Source organism: Podarcis erhardii (assembly GCF_964252035.2).
Source record: "Podarcis erhardii genome assembly, chromosome: 10".
Classification (NCBI taxonomy): Eukaryota; Metazoa; Chordata; class Lepidosauria; order Squamata; family Lacertidae; genus Podarcis; species Podarcis erhardii.
This window is the reverse complement of record NC_138500.1, coordinates 40,143,944-40,163,598: the sequence shown is the minus strand read 5'-3', so window position 1 is coordinate 40,163,598 and position 19,655 is coordinate 40,143,944. Positions and strand designations below refer to the sequence as shown.

The 19,655-nt window shown below is 39.8% G+C and overlaps 1 protein-coding gene across 3 annotated transcripts in view; it reads right to left on the bottom strand.

The window, feature by feature from the left end:
• Window positions 1-1,219: 1,219 nt before the first annotated feature.
• The window catches only part of SLC6A15 (solute carrier family 6 member 15), a 51,851-nt gene continuing 33,415 nt past the window's right edge, over window positions 1,220-19,655 (bottom strand). For all 3 annotated transcript variants that reach the window (XM_081878242.1, XM_081878243.1, XM_081878244.1), the window contains exons 4-12: window positions 18,772-18,898; window positions 13,815-13,996; window positions 10,388-10,498; window positions 6,097-6,338; window positions 5,796-5,985; window positions 5,354-5,546; window positions 3,923-4,082; window positions 3,629-3,791; window positions 1,220-2,653 (exon numbers count right to left, since the gene is read on the bottom strand). In XM_081878242.1, the coding sequence (XP_081734368.1) occupies window positions 2,282-2,653; window positions 3,629-3,791; window positions 3,923-4,082; window positions 5,354-5,546; window positions 5,796-5,985; window positions 6,097-6,338; window positions 10,388-10,498; window positions 13,815-13,996; window positions 18,772-18,898 (1,740 nt within the window). In that variant the 3' untranslated portion in view covers window positions 1,220-2,281. The remainder of the gene's footprint in view (window positions 2,654-3,628; window positions 3,792-3,922; window positions 4,083-5,353; window positions 5,547-5,795; window positions 5,986-6,096; window positions 6,339-10,387; window positions 10,499-13,814; window positions 13,997-18,771; window positions 18,899-19,655) is intronic.

The window sequence follows — 19,655 nt, the reverse complement described above, 5'->3', positions numbered from 1 at the left end:
TGCAGAGTCTGTCTTGTTACTTGCCGGAATGAAGTAAGAGCATCTGTCTAATGTGTTTTGCACTGGAACCAAGGTGGGGGGGGATTTGGGCTTGGCATAACAAGCCACTGCCTTTTCTGCAGTGGTTCCCCATTGGTAGAATGCTTTCCCCAAGGAGGTTTGGCTGGCACATTCCTCTTTAACCAGGCCTTTGGGTGCTTGACATCTGATGCCATTTTAAAATGTGCTGTGGAAGGGGAATTATTGGGTGGTGGTTGTTTTTGTTTTTATTATGTATTTTCTGTTTTTTATATTGTGATTTTATGTTGTAAACTGCCCTGAGATCTACAGGTATAGGGCCTTATACAATTTTAATAAACAACAAGAAGAAGACAACTTCCATAGCTCAGGCTGATTAGGGTTAGAGCTGGCCACCATTTAATGGGGGGAGGTGTAATGATGAAAGCTTGTTTGAGCCTTGCTGTGCACAGTGGCAACCCTCTATTGCTACACAGAGCACAATGGCCACTGATCAAGGCCAGCAGATACTCCATGCTTCCCGCTGCCTAAATACTTTCCACTGAGAGACCAGCGGAAAAGAGGGCCACAAACTGTGCACAGCCTCTGTGCAAAAGCCAGTGGCCTGGAGTTTAGGCCAGGCGGGATCCAATCTTGCAGTCTTCTGATGTGAAGTCAGACACAGTTTGCTTTCCTTCACAGGCCCTTTTTTGCTGAAAGCAGCTTCACTCTACCTCTAAATATCAGAGCAGGATTTGCACAGCTACACAAAAGCCTGGCTATTTGGAGACAGGCCCAGAATTCAGCAGGCCTCTTTTCCAGCAATCAAGAACACAGACACATTGGTGGTTCCATTCGTCTGAGTCTGTTTTCAAATATGCAGCTTCTTTGTTCAGCCTGGCTGTCCTGCAGCGACATTGGTACATCCCCTACACTGCCTAGTAGATGTATTAAGTATGAAAGGCCCTATCAGTATTGGCATTCTGCTGGCTCTTGAAGACAATGCCTGTATAGACAAGCAGTTCCCTGATCTCCAAACTTTAACCTCTTGTTTTAATTGTTTTCATTGCTGTTTTAATTTATGTGCTGGTTTAATGGGCTTGTTTGTTGTACATTTTAATTATGGATGTTTAAATAGGAATACTTAGCTCCACGAACCTGGGCCAGCTAGGGGCCACCTGCCCCAAATCCAGCCCCAAATTTCCAGAAAGTACAAAGAAAACACCTTTCCACACTCTTTATTCCTAGATTAAATGTAATGGTATACAATTTTTAATTATCACCGACTTAGGAGGGGATTTCTTTTTTGCATAAAACAAGCAAAACAGAAAAAAAAACAGGTTTAAAGCCATCTTGCTTCAGGGTTTGAAGCTGTTACATACAACATTACTATACATATGTACATTACAAGTATATTATATATAAATATAATATATATAATCTTGTAACCACAATAAATATTAGGAAGGGTTTTTATTTTTATTTTAGGCACACAGCTTAGAAAAATGCAGAATCTGCACAATCTTTTAAGAGTCTTGGAGCGACTCAGTCTTACATAATTTTCACACTGAAAAAACCAAATATAGTATGTAAAATACAGCCACGCCATATGCAGTTCCCCAGAGTGTGAGGAATTTTGTGTTTCCAGCATCATTATACTTGGTTTTCTAATACTATTGCTCTATACAGCTATTACATGTAAGAAAATAATCTGCAGGGTTTAAAATTTGTTTGTTTTGCTTTTTTTTACTCAGCTAATAGCCTAAGGAATTGCGAGTGCTTAAAAAAAGTACAGGATATCTACAAAACGTATGTACAAATAAGTGCAGTCAATACAGGATTGGCGAACTCTTTGGAGCTAATTTTTATTTCCAATACTGGGGGGAGTTAACTTGCAGGAACAAAGAAGGAAATTCCAGTTACAGCAGTAGAGAAATATGAATTCACTTAAAAAATTGTTACAAACTGAGGTAACACCTGTACTTTAAAGATAGAAAACTTTCAAATTAAATGCAAAAATAATTCTTTAAAAAATTGGCAATCCTGGCAAGGCTATGCCATCACTGACTGATATTTTTATGTGCATTCCCTTCAGTACAAATGGAAACCAGAAAAAAATCAAGCCAAAGGGAATTGTCAAGCTGTTTGTTTGTACCACATGTCAGGATGTTTTTAAGCACAGAGTCATGGGGCACCTGAGATTGCACTCTGGTAAGTGAGGCTGACCACTTCTCTTAAGAGAAACAAATGTTCCAAGAACAGAGGCATCAACACTGCATTGCAGCTACAAGTCAGACTCTGGCATATCCGACATGTTTGCCATTATGTAACCGATACCATAGCGGCCATTGGGGGCAGTGTCCACAGTTGGAGAACCAGTCTGTTTCCGGTATATGTTTTTCCCAAAATTTGGAGATGGCACCTCGCTTGGACTCTTGCCATGGATCAGGCTGGTGTCATCTCCCTCGAGATTCACAGGCTCCTTTATAATACGCCCCCTTTTGTAGGAAACCGCTGCCAAGCTGCCAGAGCTATCGTCGATAAGGTTGCAGCGGCGAATCAGGTAGACTACCGGGACAGGGAGCATTGCAAAAACAATCAAGGACACACAGACTATCAGCCCCCAGGTTGGGTAGTTTTGAAATTCCTCGGTCGCCTGCATAGACCAAGAAAAAATTCAGAAAGATCATTCGCACATCTGCCTTCCTTAAGCCTAGCCTTGTACTGCTCTCTCAGAAACCTTTCTTTTTTAAGTTGTTTCATTAATTCCTCCCCAAATTGTAAGTGCAGAAATAGAGGTGTTTCCAAAATTCTCCTTATCCAAATTTCTCCCTGGTTTTTGGAATTCCAAAATTCCCCTGCCCCCCCCCCAGTACAAGCGATCCATTAAGAATCTTCTGTTCTTCTTCTTTTTTATGTTGCAAACTGTGTGCAGTTGTGAACTATGTGCCCACAGTCTGCCACACAGTTCCTTCCATTAATACAGATCTTTTACAACCTCCACACCACCAATGCACATATATGAGCATTAATAAAACACTTAAAAGACAACCTTCATGCAATTGTAGGGTGATTAGATCAAGTCCCTTTTTGTGCCATATAGCCTTGTATGTAACAATTCATCTCACCGCCATTGACAACAAGGGATTCATGCAGGCAAGTGAGGAAGCTGATAGAGCGGGTGGATGCCCCCTTCTAGATCATTCTGTCATTCTTTTGCAAGTCCTCTTGGTTTCTGTGCCAGTAGCAGAGGAAGATAAGTCTCTTCCTTCACAACAAGCATGAAAACACAGTAAGCTAGTGGAGGAAGAATGGATCACTCCATCTCTCTCTCACAAGTCTGTTTTCCAGACTGTTAAGATGTCCTATTCTATGTTTCCATTCTGGCTACAGAGGAGGAGAAATGTCCCCTTCTCAACAGCTACTATAAAAATACAGGCTATTAATCTCTCTGCAGAGTTTATTTTATTTTTGTAGGGTTATTGCTGCAGTGATTTAGCAGCACTGAGCACTTTGTGTGCATTTATAAAATACAATGCAAAAAGAATCTATGTGGTCATATACGCACTCTATATGCCTAAAACTTACAGTCATTGATGATGCATGTTCCTTTTTAAAAATAATCACTCACCTTATCTTCAATCCATGCATTGTAACCAGGGGGACTTAATATCATTTGGACAATGCTAGCTACCAGCAAAGATAACAAAACAATTGGGGAGATATATTTCCATGTATAGTAATAGTACGGATTTGGCGAAAAGCCAAGCATATCCTTTAGGTCTTCCATGAATCTGGAGTGGGAGAGGCAGTGGAGAAAAAAGAACATCATTAGCTCCAGTGGGCTGCTGCTAATGTATGGTTTTGTGATGCTCATAATTGCCAACAATGTTAGCTATATGAACAACTCAAGATGTGCACTTACTTGTCTATCCCGTAAACATAAGACATGGCAATGTTCTCCAAAATGACGACAATAAGCAAAGGCAATGTGGCTGAATAGTCATCAAACATAGTTACAAAGTAGTTACCAGACCGCTGTACAAATATTAAGCCAATGCAAAAGGCCAGAAGACAGCAGACAACTGCAATAAAGCACATAAGTAAGATAAGGGAAGAGATATCAAACATCCATTCATATTCTTGATATATTCTAGATACAGTGCTTCTCAGATTATTATTATTTTCTTGGGTTAGTGGATATGGTATCTTTTCCTCTTGCATGGAAGTGGCTATTGTAAAGTAAGGGTCTACAAGAGGATTGTTCTCTCATTTCTTCCCTACTCTTCACCTCCAGATGTGGTGAGACTGAGAATGGACTTGAGCCTTTCCCCACTCTGACCCTCACACCCCTCAAAATGCTAGAAGTGAACACCTGACATGGGAGATTTCATGATTAAGTGAATGTGGTACCTCCTCTAACTGTAAAAATGATCATGCTCAACTTGGCCATGGTTTGGGTTGGATTTGGATCTGCTGTTATATATATATATATTTATGGATGAGCATTTTATGTTCCTATTTTATTCTTGCTCTTATGCTTGGTTTCATGTTGTATGAAGAGACACAAATACTGTAACTACAGGGTGAGTCTTTTAAAAGAGGCCCTGTGGAACATGTGTACTCCGTATCCACTGGGCCTCTTTTAAAGGACCTACCCTGTATAAATAAGTACAACAAACAAGCAAACAAATGTAGAGATAGTGGTTTCAGTATCCAGAATTGTGAAGAGGGGTACTCTTGCATTCAGAAACAAAACAAACTACTATATCTCCTAGCTGCCAAGTCAGACCATTGTGTACACATCCAGCCCAATATTGTGTACACAGGTTGGCAGTGACTCTACAGGGTTCCAGACCAGGGGCATGCCTAGCCCTCCCTGGAGGTGCTGGGGTTTGAACCCAGGACTTTATACAATGCAAAACAACTGCCTTACCATTGAAATATGACCCTTCAACTAAATAGTTCAGGAATGGATGAATGGTAATCAGAACAGGAGAAAATAGCACTCTGCTTTGAAAAAGAAAGATTTCAGGCTTCTGTACTAAATTATGTCCTTGAATGATATATCCATGTTTCCTTTGCCCTTTACCATGTTTCTGAACAAACCACTGTCAAATATATGAGTTCAGAATATGTGGCTCACTTGTCACTCTTTTTAATATAGGAACCCCTAATATATTTAGGTCTCGTTTATTTTTATTTGTGAAGAATTATGGGTGCAAAATTTTGGCAACTTGTTTTGTGTTGGTAGAAATGGAATTTTATGCCACCATGTCTCCAAGCGGATCATTTTGATTGTTAACATTTCCTAGAATGAAGTAGAACTGAAGAAAAGAAATCCGTAACAACTCACCAGTCAGAATTTCTTTTCTCACTTTGAAAGTATCAACTATTGGTGTCGTAATGCCTTCAATGGTTCCAAACATGCTTCCAAGCCCCAAATTAACCAGCATAAGGAAGAACATCACTGACCAGAAAGGAGAAGCAGGAAAGTGGGTCATGGCTTCTGTAAAGGCAATGAAAGCTAGACCAGTTCCTTGAACAGCCTGTCAAGGAGAAAGCCAAAGGATTAAACTTGGGTGACAAAACAGGGGCAAATCAAGTCAAAATATTGTATAAGGTGGGCAAAATCAATGAAGAGAGAAGGAGGAGGAAAGAGGGAGCAGAACAATGGAGTCAGAAAAGCTATTAGGAAGTGGAAATATATATATAAATATCAAAATTGTCCTGCAGTCAATAAGGATTATTAAAACATTCTGTAATCTTTGCATCAAAGATGGAAGTGTTACTCTCACCTTGTCAAGTTCATCTTCAATCTGGCAAGGTTTTAGACCAAGGGGAAACTCTTCTTCTTTGACCTTCCGGATTATATCATAAACCAAATTATAATCTTCTGCTGTGATGCTCGATAAATTAATATGATGAGGTATAATAGCCTTGCTCAGATTGCCGACATTCAGAAGATTGACAATCTTCTCGGAATTTCTGCAAAACACAAGGGAATATAGGCATGCACACCATCAATACAAAGAATTGCTGTGGGAATTCCTAAGTGAAATATACTATAAAAATGGATAAGGAAATGAATATTCATACTGGATAATGCATTTCTCATTTATGATATTTGCTTTGAAGCCCAGAACAGCAAACACCACCAAAGTTGCCAGCACAGAAGTGAAAAAATTGATGAAGGACACCAGAACAGCATCGAAATGGCAGTTGTTGTCTCTCTTGTTGTAGCTTGAAAAGGCAATGACTCCACCAAATCCAAGCCCTAAGGCAAAGAACACCTGAGTAGCAGCTTCTCTCCAGACCTTGGGCTCCAGCATTATTTCAAGCTGTTTGAAATTAGACACAATACATGTCAGCTACAAAATACAGCATTTCTCCTAAATGGAGAGGCAACAAATAATCCAGGAAGAAAACCCCCAGCACCCTAAATTTTACACTCAAATGTTCAATCCACAAGCTGAATTTGCATTCTGTACATTGTCTCATTCTTTTGCATTGCAGGTTGGTCAAAATGTATCACAAGAAATATATCAATCAAAAATCAATAGATTTGCTAATCACACACACTTTAAAAACAGCTTTCATCAATGTCAGTCAACAAGGGTTTTGTGCAGCTGTGTTTATAAGCAGCAAAAAAATATTTAGACAGTAATGCATTATTATTAATTCTATGTTGTTAATTGAATAGTGTGCAAATTATCATCGCTGCCAAAACAACAGGCAAACTATCATTCTGTTTTCCAAGCATTATAGGAATGCTATTGTTTTAATGTACTGTACTGGTGTTTGACTGTAAATTGCCATGTGATCATAACTGATGAAGGATGGTTTAGAAATTGCACATGAAAATACAATAAATAAATAATGAAACTAGGACAGCTAATGTTGATGTGAGTATGTGAGATTTCTTCTATGAAGGTCAAAGCAACTAAACAAATTTTTAGCAAGATAAAGGATTAAGGTGAATTTTAAGATATATTTTAGATGTCATTAGTATTACTATAATGCAGTACTATGCACTCCTACTTGGAAGAAAGTCTTACTGAGTTTAATAGGTTTTCCTTCTAGATAAGCCTTCTAATAGTAAATAGAGAGTAACAAAACAAACCATTGTTCCATTATTTACATCTCTATTAGGCATTATGATTTCTATTAAAAGCAAATGTTTCAGCTTTACAAAACTTTCTAAATAATCTCCTAAATCTTTTCCACAGCTAAAACGAGATTTTTCTGTACTATAAAGTATAATTAAAAATATTTAGACAGGAAACTTTCTCCACTGAAACACTACACAGTGCCACAGATGAGGCAAATCATCACCGTACAGTTATAGCAAAGTTTGCTCACTAGATGGTGCTAAATATACATACTTCATTCTGTTTGAATTTCCACCGGAGGTTAACTGGGATGTCATCCTTCTATATGCCCACTGCTTTGAAGAAATCTAACTAAGGCTTGGGGAATTATACATGTAATTGGAAAAGCTCTCCCTAGCAATTTTGCCCTAAATGAGAAGTTTAGAGGAATGGTTTAAACCTTCCCTCCATATCTAGAGTCCTCATGAAATCTTCCTGCTTCTTATGCAATTAAAATTAGGGAGGGGCTCCCATTATCACTATAGGCTTAAATATCCCCTCCCAGCAATCTTGATACACCATGCTTGTTGTTGTTATTACCACTAATCACATCTTTAATGTCACATGTAGTTAGGCCCCAGGTTTCTGGGCCCTGGGGCAGAGGAATGGAAGGGGTGTTGATAGAGGTTGCTTTGCAAATTCTTACCAATGTTTTTGTTTTTGTTTTCTTTCTTTCTTTTGCAAACTTTTGTTTGCTTGACCCTTTCGGGGGGGGGGGGCAAGCAGCAAAAGGTCAGAAACATTCTTTGTTTCTCTCCTTCTTGAAGACAATGGAGAGGTAAAATGAAGAGAGGGAGAAGGAGCTACCTTGAACTCCTTGGTGGAAAGGTGGGATCTAAATGTAGCTAGAAGTAACTAGAAGGAAAAGCAGCATTTTGTCAAGGAAGCAGTTTACCCAATGGATTTTGCGATCAGCTCTGTCTGCCAAAAGACCATTACTTCTCTGTAAACCTGTCCACACAAAACTACTTGTTTAAGGTGTGCATAGAAAATGTGAAAGAAAAAAATTCTTACATACTGTCAGGAGTTCCCATCTACAGAGGGATTAGCAAGATCTCAGTTCAATCCAGCTGCGGCTTGAGACTTCCCGTGTGACTTTTCCTAAATCTCTTAATCATTCTCTGGCTTAGTTTTTCATCATTAAGACATGAGTAATGCTCCCAAGTCTTCTACCATGTATTTGTCTACAGGGAAGGGAGTGTCTTTTTAACAGACACTTGTGGCTACTTTGTATGAATGATCTTGACTAAGGACTTGTGAGTTTTCCGCAACAGAAACTAGAAGATAGTGAGTAAAACCAACCATTTGAATACACAAGTAGATTTTATAACTTCCTAACAGAACAAGATTTCCAGTGCAACCTCATTCATGTCTGCTCAAAGGAAGCTCCACTGTGTTCAATGGGCCTTATTCCCAGATTACAAGTGGGGAACCTGTGACCCTCGAGAGTTTGTTGGGCACATATTAGCCCCAGCCAGTATGACCAATGCTCAGGAATGAGGAAGACTATAGGCCAGTAACATCTGGAGGGCTACAGGTTCCCTGCTCTAGAGTCTTGCCATCATTTTATCGTGCTGTCCTCTTCTGGACTGTGGGAGTGGAATGGTCTCCCTTGGGAGGTTGTGGACTCTCCTTCCTTGGAGGTTTTTAAGCAGAGGTTGGATGGCCATCTGCCAGGGATACTTTAGTTGAGATTCCTGCATTACAGAGGGTTGGAGTAGATGGTCCCTTCCAATTCTATGATCCTACCTGACGCTTTCACATGAACCCATTTTGTTACAGGACAGAGAACACATAAGCCTTTGCGTATGCAGGAGTGTGTGGACGTAGGTGAATAAGCACAAAACTGAGTTGTGAGGCACATGTGGCTTCTAAACAGTGCAACTGAAAATCCTGATTTCTTCAATAAATGCAGTAAAATAAGAGAAAATGTTTCTAGAATGTATGTAATGTGGGAGCATAACTTGACCCTTCCCCTTTGGCAAAGTCAATGAGATTGTTGTTTGAGTGGATTTTGACATGCTAAACCTATTTCATGTTTCATGAATGATGCAGGAAGCCTCCATATTCTAAACTAAATATGAAACCACTCACGCTATGGTCAGGGGAGTTCAATCAGTCATTGGTCACGAGGTGAACATGGCCAAGTCACTACCTTTCAGCCTACCTCACAGATTGTTATGAGGATAAAATGGTATGGGGAGCAGATCCATGAAAACTACCTTGAACTTCTTGGGTATTGAAATATAATAAATAAAACATCACATCCTTTTTGGCCAAGATGAGGTGGGGCAGCCATTGTGGAGAGTGAAATTATGAGATGAATGCTGAGAAAAGGAAGAATTGTTGGATGGGAATTTTCCAAGAGGGTACTGCATGGAGGCAGAGGCTTTGTGTTTTATGGGTCATGCTGTGGGTCACTTTTGATATTCCCCTCTTAGAATCTTTGTCCAGCACTAGCACAGGAAGCACTTTGTACCAGAGGTGAATGACTCTGCCTGGCATAAGCAACTGTCTGTAGAACCATATTCAAGACTGTTGAATTAGTTACCCCATGCTACCCTACTATGTAATCCCAATCAGATTGACTGGATATGTTTATGGAAGAAGTGGAGGCTGTAATCTGAAGTAGGTTTCCTACACACACACACACACACACACACACACACACACACACACACACAGAGCAGCTTTCCTGTTGTGTGATCCCGCACCACTGGCATGGGTGTGAATAAAGTCGCTGTGCAGACAGTGCTAACTGGGTAGAAAAGTCCCTATTCCCTGTGGGCTGAGACTTTGGCAGTGTAGACATTACCAGCTTAAAGCACAACTAGGCTGTTCCTTTTCTCAATTCAGATCTAAACTCTTAAGTGGGAAATGCATCAAAATGCAGTACCTCGTTGTTGTTTTTAAAAAGGACATATAACTGGATAGATATAGATTGTGGCTAACAACCTGTGTACACTGCTTCCCAAACCAGTGATGGGAGTGTATTTGATGCAGAGTAAATGGTAGCATGTACACAGCCTTGGTTTGAATGGTGTAAAAAGGATGAGATTTTTATTTACTTTTTTGTTAATGGAGCTTATGTTGTACAGCAGATACACACCAACTCAGTTGACTTGTTCCACCTAACTGCAATATAATCTGATCTTGAAACAAGAGTTCATGCAAACTATTCAGGCATGAAACGAATGTCAAAAGCAATCAAACATAATAGGCAGAAACCAAGTACATACCTTAGGTGTAAACATGTGACGAATGCCATCCAGTGATCCATTTAAGAGCAGCCCTCTGATTAGAAAGCATATAAGTACCACATAAGGGAAAAGGGAGCTAAAGTACATTATCTGAAAAATACGAAAGGAATGTTAAAATAAAACCCATTAATGGCCCTTGTCTTCCACAGTCTAACCACATCCGCAGTGCATTCAGAAACCTAAGGTCATCTGACATTCCCAAAGCCCGTCATGGCATTGTGTGCTTGCTTCAGAGATCTGAAGAATTGCAGAATTATAGCTTGTGGATTCATTGCTCTTGTTTATCAGAAGAAACAAATCATGTGAAGTAAGAAATATTTTGAAACACTTGGAAGTATACCGTGCCACTTGCGGTGCTATTAAGAAAGGGACTTCAACGTGAAAGGATATGAATGCATTTTAGTGATTTGGCCATGAATTTGACCAATGCATTATTTGCAACAACTCCTTGTTTTCTGACCAAGGCTCCAACTTTATTCAAATACTCAACAGGAAAAGGAGGATCCTTGCGTTGTATTCAGCACATCAACATACATGTAAAGCACAATTTGCACATTGGGAGTGAACACCAGGAATGTGCTCCTTGACCCCTTTTCTTTCCCATTCCTACCTTTCTAGAGTTGTTTCATGCTAGATGGATAACAACCAGGGCTAAAATAAACCATCGCTCCCTGAGGGGTTGGAATCATGGTTCAAAGTGGGACATTGTAGTTATGAGGGAACAATGTTTGCATTTTACTATGGTTTACTTCAGTGCACATGTAAATTGTAGTGACAGTTAATACAAGGAAGGGAAAGGAAATTGTTGCTGAGATGGGAAAGCAATACACATCCAAAGGGTGGCACACAGGAACCTCTGGGTTAAATCTAAGGCCACATCCACACCATACCTTTAAAACACTATTATAACATTTTAACAGTAATGGGTTCCCTCTAAGAATCCTGGGAATGATAGCGTGTTAAGGATGCTGATAATTGTAAGGAGGCCCCTATTTCCCTCAGAGCTACAATTATAATAATAATTTATTATTTATACCCTGCCCATCTGGCTGGGTTTCTCCAGCCACTCTGTGCAGCTTCCAACAAAATATTAAAATACAATAGTCCGTCAAACATTAAATAGTAAAAAAAAAATTATTATTCCCAGAGTTCCCTGGAGAAAGGGTTTAATGAACCACTTTGGAAATTATAGTTTTGTGAGGGGAATAGAGAGTTTCCTAGCAACTCTTAACAAACTGCACTTCCCAGGACTGTGGGGGGGGGGGGAGCTGTGGCTGTTTAATGTGATATCATGGTGCTTTAAATGTACGTTGCAGATGTGGCCCCAATTTCCCCTTGTTTAATGGAGGGACTCTTGTTCCAACAGTAGGATGCCTTCTGTCAGGAGAAGGAAGCTTTGGGTCCAAGACTGTGGCTAAGGATTTTGTTCTGAGCAGAAGTCCTTTAACTCTGCTTTGTGTTACAAACAGGGAATTTAGGAGTTAAGGCTCTTGTGACTCTGAGGATGGAAGGAGTGGGAAGAAACTTGATATTATAATCACCACCTGGTAAAAAATATATTTAAAAAGTCTGCCTTTTGAGTCTTATCATCATCATAAAACAACAACAACAATTTTGTACTAGCTATATTTTAGTTAAGAAAATAAAATAATAACAGAAATAATAGGAAACCATTTCTGTACTAGAAGTTATATTACTGCTGAAATAAGAGTTTAGCAACTGTTCCACCACAATCTCTTATATAAACTAATAATCTGGGAAGATGAAATTGAGAAGCTGAATTTTTAGGGATGTGAAATAGTATACATCCCCACATGGGGATTTAGTTCCATGAAAGTTAGATTGCATTGTACAGTCACGAGTCTTGGATCTAATGGAATAATCTGTGAGGGACTCATAATGTGTAAGTTCCACTAAAAATGAAGCTTGTAAAAGAGAATTTCCCAGTGAATTGTGCTTATCTGAAGCACCCTGTGAAAAATAATAATAATAATAATAATAATAATAATAATAATAATAATAATAATCTGCTTTTATTTGCCACTAGTTTTATTATGCCACATTCTGGCATGACTCAGTCCTCTAGCCCTAAGGGAAGGTGGCCATGACAAGAGTTCCCATGTGAGTATTTTCACCCAACTCATTCTGTGAAGACATCACTCATTTGACTGGTGAGTCAGGACCACTTGCAGAAAGAAGAATCAGGGCAGGGTATGTATGACTTCCCTGGCAAACTCCTATCTTCAATCTGGGACATGTCACAGCAAAAGTACATCAAAGAAAGTATAGTATCTGCACATTCCATAAAGAGCACCCCCTCCCTCTGCATCTCCTATTGCAATAGAAACAAACAAACAAAAAAGCCAATCCTAAGCTTTAAGTAAACTGTCACATGGTCCAAAACAGTCATAGATGGATCAAACATCGGGCATGTGTATTAGCAATTTAGAAACTGGCAAATGGCAGAGGAAAAGTAGGTGCAGAGACTGTGGAGGCTCACTCTGTATGAAATTATCTTCAGATCAATTTTGTCATTCTTACCTTGATCCCCAGAAAATTATGGTTGCATGGAATGTGCAATGAGAAAGGTGCAATAGGGCTGGACATTTTTGTGTGCAAATGCTGCTGGAGATTCTACTCATCTTGACCCTCTGCTTCCCCTTATGCCCTATGTGGTTAGCTCTGGCTCCAATGCTGAACTCACATCTCCACTGCTTCTGCTTTTCTTCCAGAGCAACCATGCCTCTGAAAACCAGGCCTCTATCCTTGCCTCATCCAATGCCTCTGCTGCTCTGGGCTACCATATCTCACAAGCCTCCCATACACAACTGGTATGATCAAATGCTTTTTAATGTCCATTTCTCCACTTGCAGACCACATGAAGAATCACAGTCTAGCATGTGGTTCCCTGTCTTCCTTTTAGGTGTCTCCTTTGGGCATTGACATCCTGAACACTTAATCTTTGACACTTGGCCTGGCAATTTGTTTCATGGACGCAGTCCAGATCCAGAAACAGAAACAGAAATCCATCCTGAGAAAGCCAACTACAAATCCCATTTCTTTGTTGTGTTTTCTTCCTTTTTCTTTTTTAATTACACACCAAGATGCAATTATAAAAATTATCTATGGCAAATGAAAACAAAACAAAGGTTCTCATACCGCAACACTCCCTCTCTTTTTATCCAAGTATGATTTCTGTATTTAATAGACTACGATCTTAATGTTGATGTGCCAACATTTCTCCACTGGAGAGATTACAGAAAAGCATGGTGAGTCATAGCTGCCAGCCTTTCCATGCAAACTTTATGGGAGGATAGACAAAGGGGTGTGGTGGAGAAGAATTCAGGTGGCAAATGTGAAGAAGACTTAAATCAGTTTTAAAGAAAACAAAAAAGGAACTACTCACTTTGCCTGAAGACTGGATCCCTTTAATCATTGCTAGGCACACCATAACCCAAGCAGCCAGCAAGCAGATCGTCATTTTCCAGTTTAGACCTCCACTCTCTGAGATAGAGCTGGAAATATTGAGTGCTTCTCTGTACCAGTAATACGTTGTTGCAGAGCTTTTTTCACACTCTGGCTCCACAACTGATCAGAAAAGGAAAAGGCAATCTAAAATATTAATTGGATCCTAAATAGAAAGCAACATGTAGACAGTTCTACAAAGCATTCTAATTCCTATAATTTGTTATCATGGTACTGCCACTTGTGGCTTATCCAGACACACACATTGGAAAATGCTGGTCAAGTGCTTTGGTTTTTTCCATTCTTTTGAATCAGTACAGCACCACATCTGCAGGTATGCTATCTTGGCTGGGGGGGGTTTTTTAATTTTTAGCCTTCATTGAATATGTCCATATTGTAAACTGACAAGGCACACACAAGAAGATATCACTGGTGCCCAGGACCAATATCAGCACCTAGAGTTTTCAGGGGAGCTGTCAGGGCCCACCCCCAATGCCTGCTCTGCCACCCCCCCCCCCTTTATCTATTTTTTCTTGGTCCAAACCTGAGCAGTGCTGATTAAAAGGATCTAGACACTTGTAAGTTTCCATGTTGAATCTGGCAAGGCATTATTCTGAAGAATTGGGGGAAATGAAAATGGTGTCGTCAGTCAACTGCTCAGTGTTGTGCAGACAAACTTGTGAGGGCCCATTGACAGAGGAAGGGAGCCCACGAGAGGATAGTTTGACTGGGCCCTACCTCATATCTGGAATTAGTACTTTTAAGGGATCTATAAAAAAATGAGATTAGCACATACAATTTGTAATGTAGGAATGAGGAAAGCTGCAGCTGCTATAATTCCCTCTTCTGCAGAACTTTTTAAATAGTTCTAGAAGTTCCTAATGTTTTTAAATAATTTAATTTTTAGAAGGTTTTTTGGGGAAAATTGCATTACTTTGCTATTCTGCTGTTTGCTACCCTTAGTTGAGGGGAAGGGCAAGATTGAAATGCAATCAATCCATCCATCCATCCATCCATCAATCAATCAATCCAAGAGCCCTGGTCTCCAAAGCAATAAGTCTTCCTACTATGGGACTGTGATCATGACAAACAGGTATTACTGTAATTCTCTAATAAGTGCTTTTTTAAAACCTTGCTACTAAAACAAGACCTTGAGAAGAGTTTCTACATTCATTTACTTGTTGAACAGCAAGACATATACACTCCATCAGACTTCCTTTCAGTTACACCACCACTACAACTATTAGCAACAGCAATGTAAGGTAAAGGTAAAGGTACCCCTGCCCGTACGGGCCAGTCGTGTCCGACTCTAGGGTTGTGCGCCCATCTCACTTAAGAGGCCGGGGGCCAGCGCTGTCCAGAGACACTTCCGGGTCACGTGGCCAGCGTGACGAAGCTGCTCTGGCGAGCCAGCACCAGCACAGCACACGGAAACACCGTTTACCTTCCCGCTATAAAGTGGTACCTATTTATCTACTTGCACTTAGGGGTGCTTTCGAACTGCTAGGTGGGCAGGAGCTGGGACCGAAAGATGGGAGCTCACCCCCCGCGGGGATTCGAACCGCCAACCATGCGATCGGCAAGCCCTAGGCGCTGAGGTTTTACCCACAGCGCCACCCGCGTCCCTTAACAGCAGTGTAGCATCATCCATATATATAGTGCTTTACAAATGATGCATGAACTAGAACAAGAACTATATCAGACTTTGTCAAAGTCCAACCCTATAAATGTTTATTTAGGAATAAGTTCAATTGGGTTCAATGAGACTGTGTCCCAAGCAACTGTGCATAGGTACTGCAGACTTAAAAATTCCACAATGCAACTTTTGTCAAGAAAATGAGAATCCTGTACATCGGAAACTTGATACAGTGTTTATATAAATGCAAATGGTTCTTAAAATGTATTTATTCTGTTAGTACTATATTCTTGAACTCTGTTCCTGCAGGTAATTCCCATTCAGTGAGACCTCAGTTGAGATCCTCTGGAATAAGGAACTTAGCCAAGGGCTATGATCCTGCTATGATCACATAAATGTGAGCTTTGCCACTGAATTAAGCACAGGGTAGAGTGCAGCCAATTTTTAAAACCTCTTCCTGAAACTATGTATTTAATGTCAAGTTATTTAGAGAAGGAAAGTCTGTTACTTTACAGTAACCATAATCTCTGTTTGCGCTGGGAACATTTGAGTACTGAGACGTAACAGCAAGCTAGCAAGTATCATGTATCTCATAATGAAAATTTGTGCAACAAACTGTCAAGGCAACTTTCAAGGTTGCTGGTATACTGGCTTCAGGCAAAGGAAAAAATATTATTAGAAATGCAATTAAGATTTGTTTCTCTTATTATTTGGAGATCAAGGCATGTGGTCACCAGGAGATAATTAAAGCCTAGAGATAGATTGCATTCTATTATGCTTCATGATATGCCAGAATGGAATTATTTCATTATGGCCATGAGTTATTGCCTAATTCCCGTAGATATAAAAGTAGACATAATATAGTCTGATTATTCACAGGTATTTCAATTGTCCTCTTGGGGTTTTTGTGTGTGTTTTTGTGTGTTTTGTTTTTTGCTTAATGTTTAGGAAAATCGAAAAAAATAGAATAAGGAAATAATTAGTGTGACATTCAATTACCCTTATTTATGTGTTTAGTGTAAATGTTGATAGAGCAACAGGAAATGTGTAGCATATTACACAAAAACGTTTCAGAACCTGCACCTTTCTGTTTCCAGCAAAAACAATGCAAATGCTACTATTAAAATTAGCTAAGTAAATTTAGAATGTATCTTTTAACCCTGCCCCTGGAGAAACTTTAAATAAAAAGTTAATCAATTCATCTGTTTCTGCTTTCAGAATTTTGAACTTTTAAGGACTTTGACTCCAGCTTAGAAATTCCTGTTATGTTCCTGCATGGGCTTACATTCAAAGTGGATTTATGTAGAGACTTTTCTGAACAGATGTGACTATCTCTATTCCTGTTTACTGAACTAAAACCTTAAAAACAAACAAACCATTAGAGTGAGCGATAAATGTTGATGCAACAGATGACCAATAGCCGAGAAGAGATGCTTGAATGTTATAGCTCGTAACATTTGGTGTAATATAGGTAAAAGAAACCAGTCCTCAGGAAGCCTGAGATCAAAATCCCAGCCTATATCCTGGGATAATGTAGCTGAGACTGACAGGTGTCTCAGGCTCATCATTCTGTAAACCAATGATGCAGGCCTATGTAACCGGGACATGTGGCAGTTGGGTCATCCACTGATCAGTGGTGGGCTATCAAGTGACCCCTGAGTTAAAATCATGTTTTGCAAAACATGTACTGTATTTCTGAGTCAGATCCATATTTTTATTTATTTACTTACTTAATAAAATCATTGGCTGGAATTCAATGTCACAATAAGGTGATAAGGACAAGCGTTTTGGCTTGTCAGATGGAATGATCCTCCTCTTTCCCCCTCACATTATGTTTTGGGGTTCTCCTGCCCCCCAAGCTGATTTTGGGGGTGCAGTGGAAGCCCCATTGCAAAAGCAGAAGCTCTTGCTCAGGGCTGCCACTAATAGAATTCACTAGTTGAATCCTCCCTTTTAGCCACAATTCAAAATCCATAGCATCTCTTCATATTTAAAACAATTTTAAGAATGTTTAAAATATGAAAAACATAATCACAAGTATAGTCGTACCTTGGTTCTCGAATGCCTTGTAACTCGAACGTTTTGGCTCCCGAGCACTGCAAACCCAGAAATGAGTGTTCTGGTTTGCGAATGTTTTTTGGAAGCTGAACATCCAACTCGGCTTCTGTGGCTTCTGATTGAGTGCAGGAAGCTCCTGCAGCCAATCGGAAGCCGTGCCTTGGTTTTCAAACGTTTTCAGAAGTCAAACAGACTTTTGTATAATACTAAGAAAAATTTAAATCTTTCCACATCATTTGATTCCTGTCACCGTAATTGGTTGATGTGACCTGCCAGAGGCAAGATCTGGGACTGTCACCTTCAAGATCCACAGTACTTTTCTCAGATCAAAACTGTCATGTTCTTACAACATTCATAAATGTGTGATAACATTCCCTGGATTTAGTTCAAAGTGGCATTTGAAGGTGGTTACCAAGTATGGGCAGTCAAGATGCTGGTGTCAGGCCAAGTCAAAAGAGACCATTGTGGATGTTCAGAAAGTGTCATCTTTAAGACAAACTCTACCATATCATAATTCTTTGATTTTGCTTTTCTGGCATGCCAGATACTCTCTCTCTCTCTCTCTCTATATATATAAAGGTACAATACTTTGTTACAATAACATACAAAATCTACCATAAGTATCTCTGCCAAACTAAACAAATGGAAATGTTTCATTTCCAGTACTGTACTATGAGTTTTAAAACTCCCAATAAGGGGAAATTGAATCAAGGAGCAACTAAATGTACAAGGAAATCAATTAAAGTGCCTATATGTCAAAATAAAGAGTTAGACCACCAACTAAAAAAACCTCTGGTAATATTATGGATTTTTTCCCCTTTCTAAATTAGAACATTGTTTATGCTAGCTATCAAGTGTTATTGCTAAGAATCATACTGGAAAAGCAGTATTTGGGGGAAGGATCAATAACTTAATTTAACAATATGAAACATTCCAGTTCAGCATGGTTGTACAAAACATAAGTGCTACGGTGCTCAAATATTCTTAATCTAAATGCTAGAGAGTCAGCAAACAATTCACTGGGTTTTGGACCAAAATATTTGCTTTCAGTGATTTCCTCTTTAGTTTGCTTGGTTTTTGTACTCTGTAGCATTTTTAAAACTTCTAAAATGTTTTCTAATAGAGGGTAGAAGAGAGGGGAAGGAAGGAAGGAAGGAAGGAAGGAAGGAAGGAAGGAAGGAAGGTTAATACACTGGATGCTTACAAGTATGTGAAGAATTTTTCACCAAAGGACATTGGTCCCATGGCAACGGGTGCTGAAAGGACTGAGAAAAGTAAAACAAACTCCATCCAATGATGACATTGTAGTATAGGGCCACAAAAAAGCATACCTGTGGGGAAAGTAAAATCTTTTCAGAAGCAATTTTCCTAGTATTGGCATAGAAAATAACATTTTTAACATGGCTCTCTAGTTGCCAAGTTCTATTATCTGATGCAGAAACCAACTTTGGAAACAACATGTTGAAGTCTTGATGCATCATTTATACCAGGCATCCCCAAACTCGGCCCTCCATCTGTTTTGGGACTACAATTCCCATCATCCCTGACCACTGGTCCTGTTAGCTAGGGATGATGGGAGTTGTAGGCCCAAAACATCTGGAGGGCCGAGTTTGGGGGTGCCTGATTTAGACACACTCTTCTGCCATGGGGCTGCCTGAAGCAAGTCGCTTCATCACATCTTGTGGCAGGACCAGGCCTAAGTCATGAGCTTACAGTGTGCCATAAGGGTGGGAAGCCTCAGGCCCAGGAGCTAAATGTAGCCTCCAAACCACTCTGTCTGGCAGTCAGAACTCTCCTCATGACAAAACAAACTCTTCCCAACATTGAACCTCACTGGCCCTGCTTCAAACCCTAAGCGTCCCCCCCCCCTTCCTAGCTGGATATCCTTGCTTTTCTAGATAGAAGACAGGAAGGGGTACATGGCAATGTATACATACTAGCCTATGATACAAAAGTAAAATTACAGTTGTTACTCTGCCTTTGTCTCCACTCTGCCACTGGCTTTTTGCCTCAGCACAAACCAAGGAGCTAAAAGAGATTTTCAATCTATATAACGATTGCATGACCAGGTAATGCACTTTAAAAGAT